Source organism: Peromyscus maniculatus, chromosome 2 (assembly GCF_049852395.1).
Source record: "Peromyscus maniculatus bairdii isolate BWxNUB_F1_BW_parent chromosome 2, HU_Pman_BW_mat_3.1, whole genome shotgun sequence".
NCBI lineage: Eukaryota > Metazoa > Chordata > Mammalia > Rodentia > Cricetidae > Peromyscus > Peromyscus maniculatus.
The window spans coordinates 153,401,340-153,414,989 of NC_134853.1; the positions used below are offsets into that span (position 1 = coordinate 153,401,340).

The window sequence follows — 13,650 nt, forward strand, 5'->3', positions numbered from 1 at the left end:
GGAAGGTCTCCTTTAAAATCTAGAGACAACTAATTAACAAAGCTGATTTCCCCTAGACTCAGTCTTGAATTCTACTGAGTTGCTTCAGTTACAAGTTTCGAGAAGTTTACAAGAGATGCTGGGTTCAGCGAACTCAGCCTCAGGATCACTACATCACCCTTATCCTTGAGAGAGCAGGGAAAGCATACTCTTATTAGTCCCTGTCCTACTGTATTCTGAAGATCCTGAGATTTTTGTCAATTTAAAGGAGATGCCATCCCAAGGGCATTTCAATATATTTCTTTTCATCCATGAAGAAAATGTGATTGAGTACATTTCTACATACACGGCTCATTACATGACTTATGGCTAATTTGATGATATTCTGAATTTCTGATTGACACTTACTGGCAAATAATTATAAAATATTGTGAATAAGCCAGGTATAATGGTGCACACCTTTAATTCCAGCACTCAGGAGGTAAAGGCAGGAGGATCTGTGAGTTTGAGGCCAGCCTGGTCTACAGAGCGAGTTCCAGGACAGCCAAGGCTACACAGAGAAACCCTATCTCAATGACACCCCCTCGGGAAAAAAAAAATCATTGAGTAAAATTTAGAGCACACCTGCAAAATGATACTTTGCTATTTTTTTCTTGAATCCATCTAGCAATACTCTCCATCTATGGTCTACATAATCTACAATTCATGGGGATGAGGAGTGAACATTCTTCTTCCTTCCAGGGACAGTGCACCTCTTTCCACTGTCAACAACTGCTTGTCTGGAGTACACAGAATTACCACGGGCTAGCTGTCCATCCTCAGTCCCTGACCTTTTCCCTAGGCAGACTAATGCTCTGATGGTAGCCATCTGTCCCAATCCAGCTTCCTTGTCCTCTCATAATGGCAACTATGAATCACCTTTCACATTCTGCACGTGGTGTACTTCCTATCAACCCCCTTTGTCTTCTCTGTTATGCAGCACTGCTAGAATATTCGTCTAGGCCCTTGCTCTGATTTGCTGAGGTCTCACACTGGCCAGCTCTAATTGCAGTCTTGCTACTCAGAGTACAGTCTACAGCACAGCAGTATCAGTATTATGTGGACACTTTTTGGAAAAGCAGAATTTCAGGGCCCAGTCCAGACCTATTTAATCTAAACCTTAATGTTAACCAGCTCCCTAGGCCTGTGCATATATTAACACTTGAGAAGCAGTGGCAGCATGGCATGGTTTGATTAGAAGTTGAAACTTCATCCTCAAATTCCTGTGTCATGGTAGTTGAGGGTGGAGCCTTAGAGAGGTAACTGGGATTAGATACACCAGAGGCTCATGGCTTCATAGGTGAAAGAGGGACTGGGGAGAAGGCTCAGCTGTCAAGAGCCCTTGCTGCTCTAGCAGGGGTCAAGAGTTCATTCCCAGCACCCATATCAGGTGGTTCATAGCTGACCTCTTCTGGCTTCTCTGGGCACCTGCATTCACTTGCAGACACACACACATTATAAAAATAAATCTTTAACAAAAGAAGAGGAGGGGGAAGCAGCAGCCGGTGACAGCAGCACATGCTTATAATCCTAGGTGCTCACAAGGCCAAGGCAGGAGCTTGCATATTCAAAACCAGCCTGGAAAACATAATGAGACCTCATCTCAAAGAAAGAGGAAGACACCTAAGCTGAAACAGCCTTGCTCTGCTTTGCCTCATGATACAGCCAAAAGCTACTTACAAAATGCCAAACAGATGTCTCTTGATTCCATACCCCTGGACCTCTTAGCCCCAGAAACTTAAGAATTTATATATTTATTTATATGCTGGGTGTGGTGGTGCATGCCTTTAATACCAGCACTTGGGAGGCACAGGCTGATTTACAGAGCAAGTTCCAGGACAGTCAGGGGCTCTACAGAAAAACCATGTCTGAGGGGATGGGAGGGGAAATTATACATTTACTTATATAATATTCACTTATACATTGAGATGGGATCTCTAGCCAAGGCTGGTCTAAAACTTCCTATGTGATTGAGGAGGACACCTTGACTTCTGATCCTTCTGCTTCTACCTTCTAAATGCTGGGATTACAGGCATGCACTACTGAGCCTAGCTTATGCAGTACTAAGAAACAAGCCCAGGACTTCCCAAATACCAGGTAAACACTCTACAACTGAACAACATCCCCAGGCCAAGAAACACATTTTCAAATAAATTACAGACCCAAGTATTCAGTTACACAGACAGACACACAGAAGGAGGGAGGAGGGAAAGAAAGAGAGAGACTAAGAACACTAGGTATGTATGGGCTTACACCTTTGTAGGTGGGAGGATGACAAGTTTCATCCCAACCTGATAGATTCATTAGAAAGGGAACTTACTCAGGAGACTCAGCTAGACCCTGTCTCCAAAAGAAAACCCAACCAACCCACCCACCCACCCCTTAAAAAAAAAAAAGGAAAGAAAAATGAACTGAGATGAGATGGTCATGATCTCTCAGAAGAGACTGTCCACATAGACAACCAGCTCTGCTCCAGGCTGATGACCAGCTTCCTCTCATCAAGAAACACTGAAAGTTGGCCAGAGTCAGTGCTCCCATTTCTGCACAGTTCTTTCTAGTTCAGTAAACTACCCAAAGCACTTCTATTGCTGCTCATCCTCCAGCTTTACAAAGCATAATCACCACCCCACTTCCTCAAAAGAACACCTGCAGGGGGTGGAGCCACATGCGATTAAGAAGCAGAGGCAAGCGAATCTCTGAGTTCAAGGCCAGCCTGGTCTACAGAGCTAATTCCGGGACAGACAGACAGGGCTACACAGAGAAACCCTGTCTTGCGGAGGTAGGGGGGAGGGAGGGAGGGAGGGAGGGAGGGAGGGAGGGAGGGAGGGAGGGAGGGAGGAGAAAACAACTAAAATAAACTTTTATAAATTTGAGGGTACGACTTTTTTTTTTTTCTTTTGGTTTTTCGAGACAGGGTTTCTCTGTGTAGTTCTGGTGCCTGTCCTGGATCTCGCTCTGTAGACCAGGCTGGCCTAGAACTCACAAAGATCCACCTGGCTCTGCCTCCTGAATGCTGGTATTAAAGGTGTATGGCACCGCCGACCACCGAGGGTATGACATTTCTATAAAGAGCTGGACAGACCACAAAGCTATCAAGAACAGATACTGTGACCTAATGCAAGCAGAGACTTTGAAATTCTAGAATTTCTGCTTCAACACTTGGTGGGTGGTGCATGTTGTAAATGTGTGAGTCCCTGTGCATACATGGAGGCCAGAGGATGCTGGGTGTGCTGCTCTAGCTCTTTGCCCTACTGTCTTGAGACAGGGTCTCTACTGAACCCACAGCAGCCAGTAAGCCCTGGTGATGCTCCTGTCTCAACACCCCACTGCACTAGGGTTACGTGACCACAGTGATCACACCTAGATTTTTATGCAGGTGTGGGTACTTAAACTCAGGTCCTCAAGCTTGCACACGTGCTTCTACCCACTGAACAATATCTCCACTCCCCAAACACTTTCAACAGTATGGAATTTTAACAGTATGGAATGTATGAAGTTGGGGATAAAAAGAAAAAAAGGAAAATAGGAGAGAAGATACTGCATAACCTCTTTTAAAAAATCATCACTGAGCCAGCAACACACACGCAGAGAAATTTTTTAAAATAATTTTAAAACTGCTGACAGTGTGTAAACATGAGAAATCCACTTATAAGTAAATCCACTATTCACAGACACAATGTTCTACTTAATCACACCGCACATTTCCATCACACTTAGAAGTTTTCTAAATGTGTGCATATTAACCATCTCATTTTTCCTCCTAACTGTGAAGTAAGCAGGACAATCATTTTTTTTTTAAAGATTTTGTTTATTATATAAACAGTGTTCTTTCTGCAAGTTTGCCTGTACACCACAAGAGGGAATCAGATCTCATCATAGATGGTTGTGAGCCACCATGTGGTTGCTGGGAATTGAACTCAGGACCTCTGGAAGAACATTCAGTGCTCTTAACCTTTGAGCCATCTCTCCAGCCCCCCCAGGACAATCATTTTTATTTCCCAGGAAAGAAACCTGAGTGACAGGAAGGGAACTAACAGGTTAGGGCACCGCTGACAGAGCACAGAAAGCAGAAAACTGTTCATTCTGCATGGATGTGGCTTAAGGGACATACCAGAAATGTCTACGCAAAGTGAGCACATGGGGCTGGAGAGGTGGCTCAGTGGTTAACAGCACCTGCTGCTCTTGCAGAGACCTGGTTCAGTTCCCAGCACCCACATGGTGGTTCCCAACCATCTGTAACTCCAGTTCTAAGAGCTCTAATGCCCCTTTCTGACCCCTGCAGGCACCAAGCGCACACATGCTGTGCATATGTATATGTAGGCAAAACACATGTAAAATGAATAATCAAATACAAATTTTGTTTTGTTTTGCTTTGTTCTTTTTGGCTTTTTTGAGACAGGGTTTCTCTGTGTAGCCTAGTTAGAACCAAGTTTTAAATGAGTAAATATGTTTTATTCAAAGAATAAAAACTCAGATCTTCAGCCAGGCAGTGGTGGTGAATGCCTTTAATCCCAGCACTTGGGAGGCAGAGCCAGGTGGATCTTTGTGAGTTCAAGGCCAGCCTGGTCTGCAGAGTAACATTCAGGACAGGCACCAAAACTACACAGAGAAACCCTGTCTGGAAAAAACAAAACAACCCTCAGATCTTCATAAATTTCCAGTTGATAATTATAAATACAGTATAAAACTACAGAAAATAATTAAAATTAAAAATTTCTTTACAAAAATAACTATGTCACAAAAGATGAGTGAGTTTCTATAATATCTGGGGTTTTTTTGTTTGTTTTGGTTTGGTTTTGGTTTTTTTGGTATTGTTTGTTTGTTTGAGCTAGGCTCTCACTATGTAGCCCTGGCTGGCCTCAAATTCAGATATTTGCCTGCCTATGTCTCCTTCCTGCTGGGATTCAATGCATGCACTGAAGGCCCAGCTACTATGGTCATTGTGTCAGAGAAATATGCTGCTTAAAAAGAAAAACTGAAAGCCAGGCAGTAGTGGCACACACCTTTAACCTCAGCATTCAGGAGGCAGAGGCAGTTGGATTTCTGTCTACAGAGTTGCAGGACAGCCAAGGCTACACAGGGAAACTCGGGAGGAGAGGAGGGAAATGGACTGGAGAGGCGGCTCAGTGGTTAAGAGCACTTGCTGCTCTTCGAGGAGGGCCAGGTTCTGTCCCCACCCACTCAAACAAACCAGGTTCAGTTCTGGTGGTTTACAACCATCCATTAACTCCAGCTCCAAGGTCCTGGCATCCATCCTTTTAGCCTCCTAGGCACCAGGCACATTCGTGATACCCATGCAGGTATGCAGGCAAAACAGTCAAACACACAAAGTAAAATTAATGTAAAAAACATTTTAAAAGACAGAACCTCGCTTTTAAAGTCAGACGAACAATAAATCACAAGCAGCAACTTGCTTACAACAGAAATCAGCTCATTATGTGTAAGAAAGACTTGTCTCCATTTCTCTCATTTGAGACAGAAATCTTTTTTTTTAAGATTTATTTTATTTTTATTTTATGTATATGAGTCTTTTGTCTGCCTATATGTCTATGCACTTTGTGTGACCCTGGTATGGAGACCAGAAGAGGGCACTGGATCCCAGGCACTAGAATAACTGATGGCTGTGAGCCACCACGTGGGTTCTGGGGACCCACCACAGGTCCTGTGCAAGGCCAGCCAGTACTTTTAGCCATGGAGCCATCTCTCCAACCTGAGGCAGAAATTCTTGTTCTGACCATCACCCATGGCATTCATTCCCTCTGGTGTTCAAGTGCTCTCCCTACAGGGCAGTAGTATTGAACCGTTGACTTGGTTTTAAACACGTTTTCAAGGGGAGCATAGTAACACAGTCTAGCTACAGAGCAGGGTAATGTCCAGCCACCTCCTCTGTGGCTCAAACTCATCAGTGACACAAACCAATCTAAGATGAGCGACTTTCACTGCTTCAGCTCACCATACGCAAAGCCTGATTTCTCAGAGTAGATGGCAGTGAGGAGCAAACCGCTTCTGATTTTATACTTCTATTATTCCAAAGGAGCACACTGTCCTTTACGGCAGCAGCTAAAAAACTACAAAGAATGAAGGCAATGCTATTAACGAAAGGACCTTGGTAGGATAAGGTAGATGTCTTAAACGTCTGATGATGAACTGAGACCTAGCTGATGCCAGTAAAGGTGATTGTCAAGTTAAAGATATAAACCTTCAAAAACTACCCTAGAAGGTCATTAAGCTGGTCTTAGTTTCCACTGCCAGGACACACGAGGAGGAGTCATCGAGAGGTTTGCAGGACTCTGTCCACAAGGGAGAGTCTAGCGAAGGTGTGCGCTCTTGCCTGCGTGCACTATCTCACTTGAGCCTCTGGTTGCACAGCCAACTCTTTCTTCAGACCCAACCTGAAAACTGTCCAAGTAAAGTAATTACACTCAAACCGAGTAAGCCCAGGGAACAATCAGTGCATCTGAAGAGAATGGCACTTTATGAAGTAGCTCAGCTACAGCACCTCACCTCAACTAGGTTTGTATGTAGTTGTTGTTTCATTATGTGTGTGTACACATGTGCGGTGGTGTGCGTGTGGAAGTCAGAGGACAACTTGTGGAATCAGTTCTCTCCTTCCACCAGGTGAGTCCCAGAGACTGAACTCAGGTTGTGAGGCTTGGTGGCAAGTGCTTGTACCTTCTCAACCCATCTTGCTGGCCTTGTGTTTCAGAGATTTTTATCTGATCCTCTAGATTCCACAAGATGCTAGCCGCCTAGAAAATAACAAAATACAACACACACACACACACACACACACACGCACCCCAAACAACAAACAACCCCGTAGGCAAAGAGCCCTAGAAAAATGGAAATGTAAGTGTTCACAGAACACCACATGAGTCCATAGCAGACAGGGTACACAGCAAGAGTAAGAAATTAGTAAAAGTATTAAGTTCCTAAATCCACAGTTAAGCCAATCTCCAAGACTACGGAGGTTCAAGAAGGGCGCTAAGCAGTCCACATGGAGAGGAGGGGAATACAGCTCTCCAACAGGGCAGGTGCTGCAGATAACCTGCACTGGACCACACGCCTTCCTCCCTCCTCAACCCAGCAGCAACATTCGAAGGGCTTTTCTGTTTTTATTTTTAGTATTTCATTTTATGTGTGGGTGTTTGCCTTACTTTATGTCTACTGTATACCCACCCACCTGTGTGCCTGGTGCACACAGAAGCCAGAAGAGGGCACTGGATCCCCTGACACTGGAGTTACAGATGGTTATGAGCTACATGTGGGTGCTGAGACTCAAACCCAGGTCCTCTGTAAGAGTAGCCAGTGCTCTTAGCGATTGAGCTCTCTCTCTCCAGCTCCCGGAAGGGTTTTTCAAAACACCAAATAAAACTAACCTACCAAAACTACTCAGACAGTAAGAATCAAAATGGAAGTTGGAGTTAAGTGCTTTTTGTTTGGTTGGTTGGTTGGTTTTGTTGTTCTTCTTGGGTTTTTTTTTTTTTTTGAGACAGGGTTTCTCTGTGTAGCTCTGGCTGTCCTGGAACTCACCCTGTAGACCAGACTGGCCTCAAACTCACAAAGACCCACCTACCTCTGCCCTACTGAGTGCTGGGATTAAAGGGAATATACCACAGGCAAAATTTAAAAACAGAGTCCAGTGTGACAAATTAATTGTAGTTTATAGAAATAACAAACCTGATTGTTTAGCTGACCACTTTGATTTATTCATTTTACTCACCCTTCCCAACGGACCTCTAAAACATACAGAGCCTGTATCTAGGTCTTTTATGTCAGGTCCAACCTGTTGAAGTCAATGCCTACCAAGATTACAGAAATGCTTCAGGCTGTGAGATTGCGACACTGGAATCTGGAGTTCCAGTTGCAGAACACATGTACAATCAAGGCAGCCAGCCTCCAGTGACTTTAATAAGTATAGCCCTAAGGAATCTAAAACCAGGCTTAGAAAACATCATTAAGGAGCAGGAACAACAACGGGGGGGCGGGGGGGGGGGCCGCGGGGGCGCACACGGACGACACCTCGGGAGACACGATATTTAGACAAGGGTTTGGAAAAGGAAACTGGAAAGGAGAGGAGGGTGCAAGGATTGATGGTTTCTAACAATGCCTCCGGAGTTGAAAAACAGGTAGGAAAAGTCTCACATAACTAGGGCAGTCCTAAATAAATGCCTCTGCTGTCAGGTCCAGTGCTGTACTGGAAGCTCAGGCATCATTTTAAGTGGAGGCCCGCACACAAGTGTCCTAAGTTCATGATGCAACAGAAAGAAAACCCCTTCCTAAAGCTGGAAATGCATAACTGAACTAAAACCCTTACTGTATTTTACTCTTTTAAGTAACAATTTTAAATACAGAGACTTGAAATGTACTTTAATAAAAATGTTGCTGTCCTGTCTTATAATTAATGTATTTTTACCTCCATATCTTCCTCTTTTAAAGTCTTAGAAGGAAGGAGTGGGGAGTGTGGCAGGCAGAGAGGGAGAGAACTATACAGAACCTGAGTCAGACCCCACAGACACCCACGTCACCAGAAGCATCACCACCTGCAATGAAGTGCTTAGCAGTCTAGTGCACTGACTGCTGTGAGGAGAGCTTTGAGGAGGGACTCACAGTGAGGAAGTCCAGGCACTTCGTGTGGAATAATTAAGAAGAGTTTTCATTATTAATAACTTGCATGCATAATTTCCAAGTCTACCTCATTTGGGTTAGAAAGCATTCCCTCTTTTAGTGGCAACTGTCTACCTCATCAAACAGCACACGGAGAAAATACAGTTGCTAATATGTCAGGTGAAACTAAACAGGAAGGTAAAACCTGGTCCAACAGAAATATTTTTACTTCAACAGAACCCTAGGTTCTTTGGAACCTCTAAGCTACTGCACAAATTTAAGCGAGTATTACTATGGCCTACTAGAGTATAAACCTCTGCAGCTGAGACCTATGTCTTACCCTGTAGCTTCCACAGCTCCAACAACAATGTAGGTTTTGAATGAATGGACTCCATTAGCTCATATTTATGTATTTATCTATTTATTCAACATCTGAATAGTGATTGCCTACCATGTTATATTCTGTGGTGGCTTTTTTTAAAATTACACTTAAGCCGGGCGGTGATGGTGCACACTTTTAGTCCCAGCACTTGGGAGGCAGAAGCAGACGGACCTCTGTGAGTTCGAGGCCAGCCTAGTCTACAGAGTAAGTTCCAGAACAGCCAAGGCTACACAGAGAAACTCTGTCTTGAAAAATCAAAACAAAAATCAATCAATAAACAAACAAACAAACAAGCTGGGAGGTGGTGGCGCACGCCTTTAAACCCAGCACTCGGGAGGCAGAGGCAGGCAGATGTCTCTGAGTTCGAGGCCAGCCTGGTCTGCAAAGCGAGTTCCAGGACATGCTCCAAAGCTATACAGAGAAACCCTGTGTTGAAAAACCAAAAACATAAAATAAAATAAATAAATTACACTTAATGTAAGCTATAATAATAATAACACCATTCCTGTTTCCTTCCTCTTAATCCTGATTATTAACTTGACTGGAATAACACTTTCAGAGAATACTTAGACCTTTAGATAATGGATACACACTCTCATACAGTACTAATATAATATCTAAGATTAATACCCAGTGCATCTTGGCTCCTCAAACAGAATTCCAACAGAGCTATGATACTGACAATGAGTGCTCTCATCTGACAATCACCTCAGGAACAGCTGCCCATGATTAAAAGCACCAGGATTTTTGGGTTTTTCTTTTGTTTTTAAGAGACTAGATCTCTCTGGGTAACAGTTCTGGCTGTCCTGGAACTCCCTCTGTAGACCAAGCTGGACTCGAACTCACAGATCCACCTGTCTGTCTCCCCAGTGCTGGGATTAAAGGTATACACCAAAAGCCCAGCAACATCAGGATTTTTAAAGCAGCAGTTCTTAACCTGGGAGCCACACCCCTTTGTGGGTTGAATGACCCTTTCACAGGGGTCACCAAAGACCACCAGAAAACAGGTATTTACATTATGATTAATAAGAGTACCATAATAACAGTTATGAAGTAGCACAAAAATAATTTCATGGTTGGGGGTCACCACCACATGAGGACCTGTATTAAAGGGTCCCAGCGTTAGGAAGGTTGAGAACCACTGGTTTAAAGCAAGATCAAGCAACAAGTGGCCCCTTGTGTTGACCACTCAACTTTTGCTTTTGGTTGGATCAAATCTTATGGCCTTTCCTGCCTCCTTAAAGAATAAGCCTTTAATCCCAGCACTCAGGAGGCAGAGACATGGGGATCTCTTTGAGTTCAAGGCCAGCCTGGTCTACAACGTGAGTTCCAGACAACCATGGGTACACAGAGAAACCCTGTCTCAGAGTGGGTAAAAAAATTAAAGCCATACATGCTAACTGTAATGGCAATAATGTGATAAATAATGTCTGAATAACACACTGGAATTTATAGAGTTCCACAAACTAAATGTATGTATGTATGTATGTATGCATGTATGTCTTCAAAGCTCATTTAACAGATGGGAAAATTGAGCTTCAAAGCAGAGGATGTTCTGCTGGTCCAAAGCATCAGGGCTGGGACATCGACTCTGACCCTAGGTCTCGGTGGGCTGCAGTCCAGTCTTTCCACTTCAGCTGCTCCCTCACATATGCCAGGGCTCAAGAGAGCTGAGCAGACAGGGAACATGAACACAGTACTCCATGAAAGGTTAGGCTATGAAACAGTAGACAGTGGTTATCAAAATTGTCAACACAGCCCTTAGGGGGATGGCTCCTTTTTAATGAGACGAAATTGGCCAGATGTTCAGAAACAAAACAGGCAATAGATGGAGTGAAACAGAACTGAATACAGACTTCAATTTGATGATCAACAGAAATTTGATATTCATGAATCCTCAAATGTCCTAATTTATAACTAGCCCACTCATTCTGTTTTCTTAAGAAATAACTGGAAGTTTTCCAAAGCAGTCCTTAAAAACAAAACAAGGGGGTAAAACATACTATGATTTTCCCATTGCAGTACTCCATAACATTAAGAAACAGATAAGAGAACTAAAACACTCTTTGCCTCAAACAAGAAAGACAGGTAGAAATTTATTTAGGTTCCTTTATTGACATTTAACAAAGAATGCACAACAGAGAGCAGACAGATTTGGAAGCTGAGGCACCATTTGGTTTTTTTAAGTTTTCATACGAAACTGATAGACAAGGTGTATCTGCTATTAACCTTTAGGGTAAGGAAATTCAAGTCTAAAACCCATTAGTAAAACAATAGATCTTCATTAAAAAGAGGCACTCCTTGTCAACACACACTGAGTGGCTTCCGAAGTACAAGTCACAAAGCAGGTGTTAGTTTAAATAAGAAAAGAAGTTAAAATACACCAGAAAACATGCAAACATAAGAGTTCCCAATCTTGTTATGAGGGGCCTCATCTTATGTGACTGTAAATAGAAATTCAAAAGCCACAGTCGTCCTAACCTGTCTACTTTAACACTTTTTCTGCTCTTGTGCTACTATTAACGAGAAGTTCTGCTAACCTTTTTCAATGGCTAAGGAAAAAAGCCTTCCTTCATTCAAGAATTTATAGTAAGCAGACTTGCCTCCACCCATTCAATCTGCTGGAAAAATTTGGTTTTGCTTTTTCAGTTTTAGTTATCATCACATCTGATTCAGCAAGAGTGTTCATCAGTTTTACTAACAGCTGTGTCCTGACTGAATCCAACACTGTTTAGCAAATAGTATTTATGTTTGTTGAATGAATGAACGGTTCTATGATCGATGACTCCTTCCATAAGGATCTATCCAAGGATATTTGACTTTCTAATCCTTCTAAACTTGAAGAATCTTCTTTCATGCTTAGGTCAGTCACCTGCCTGGGGAGGGCAGCCACTTCACACGTGTAAACAACCGCATGTGCAAGGTGGATAGTTATGATACAACTTGCCTGTCAACAGCTACCTCCTAATTTTCTCCAAGACTCACAGCAAGAACTAAACTGTATGGATGGCGCCGTGAGGACTCAATTAAGCCTATAGCCACATGCTGAGCACTCTCCTTTGTAAACTAATTACTTCTCCCCTGAAATCGGTTCCTTCCGAGGCATTCCCAGGGAAAAAAAAAAAAAAACACCGCCATACACAAATTGGGCTTGGGGAAGCTGTGACAGTCAACCGAGTTGCCCCACGAACCTGTTGTCCTTCTCTCCAAGAGGAGTGGACTCAATGTCTACTTAAAGAGACACCCCTTCCTTCATGAAGAAGGGATTTAAAAAAAAAATTCCTAAACCTGAATTGGGAGAGAATCTCTGCTAAAGATTCAGAGCCATGTGTCTGCTTGCAATTGTCAAAATAATGTTTGCTGAGGAGCTGATAGCAGTCTGGGTTTGGAGCGGGACCACGGGCATGAACAGGGGGTATCAGCTTGGCACTCCAGGCCAAGTGGGGACCCCGTGAGGGCAGCGAAGGGCGGAAGAGTAGCCGGCGTGGCACCGCTCGGAGTCCGGGGTTCCAGGGCACCTGGCAGCTCCCAACTTTGGCGGCCTCACTCTCGCCTTCGCACGGGTCCACGAGCCTCGGACTCAGGCAGCCAACTCCCCAGGTCCCGAGCCCAGCGTGACCCCGGGCTCCGTCGGGGACCCGGCGCGCAGCCTGCTGGGGACCCCCGGGCTTCTGGGCTCCCGGCCGCGGGGGTGCCGCCCCTCCCCCCGGCACAGCACGGCCAACGGCGGCCCCGCGGCTCCCGCCCGCGCCCGCCGCGCCCTCCGCCCGGCCCTCGCCACACCCCGCGGCCCGGGGCGGACCCTCGGCGGGCTGGCCGGGCGCTCCGCGGGCGGCGCGCCTCAGGAGAGCCCCCGGCGCGGGAATGCGGCCTAGTCGGGGGTTACATAACGGGGCCGGGGCCCCTCCAGAGCGGCGCCCGGGACCCGCTGGCCCACCCCGGGCGCCGTCGCTCACCTGCCGTAGATACCCTCGGTGATCCGGTTCCGCTTCAGGGGGCGGCGGAGCTTACTGCAGTCGGCGTTCCGCCGCTTCATCCTCCCGCTGGGGGGCCGGTGCCCGCGCCGCGCCGCCGCTGCCTCTCACCTCTGCCGCCGCCGCCCGCCCGCCCCGCGTCGGGCCTGGATTCTACCCCTGCGGCCGGTCACACAGACATGGAGCCAGCACCGGGGGGGAGGGGGGCCGGGAGGGGGGCGCCGAGCCTCCTCCGCCTTCGGAAACAAAGAAATGACAATTCCGGGGCCCGCCCGCCCCGCACCAGCCAGCCGCCCGCCCCGCCTCCTCTACACCGACGGACGGCCCGCGGGGCCAATCGGAGGCGCCGCCGCGCCGCGCACGGCCAATCCTGGGGCCCTCTGAGGCCACACGGACTCTTGAGCCCGCCTTCTTGAAGGACAGAAGGACACACCAATCAGGAAAGGGCCTGGACGCGTGGCTGGGCCTATCAGAAATGAGTTAAATAGAGGCTTATAAATAGGCCCTATAAATATAACATCCTATATTATGCCTTGTTGCGAAGGTGCGCTTCGCGGTTATGGGGCTGCGTCTCGCTGTGGGAAGGCCCACGCCGGAGTACACCGTGTGGCGCGGCACCGCAGGCTACCCGGCTGGCGTGTGAGAACCGAACGGCGTGGTGGACTGCGT

The 13,650-nt window shown here is 45.9% G+C and overlaps 1 protein-coding gene across 1 annotated transcript in view; it reads right to left on the bottom strand.

The window, feature by feature from the left end:
- Maco1 (macoilin 1) overlaps positions 1 to 13,251 on the bottom strand; it is a 60,771-nt gene extending 47,520 nt beyond the window's left edge. The window contains exon 1 of the mRNA XM_006975660.4: positions 12,964 to 13,251. Coding sequence (XP_006975722.1) covers positions 12,964 to 13,043 — 80 coding nt within the window. The 5' untranslated portion in view covers positions 13,044 to 13,251. The remainder of the gene's footprint in view (positions 1 to 12,963) is intronic.
- Positions 13,252 to 13,650: the final 399 nt, after the last annotated feature.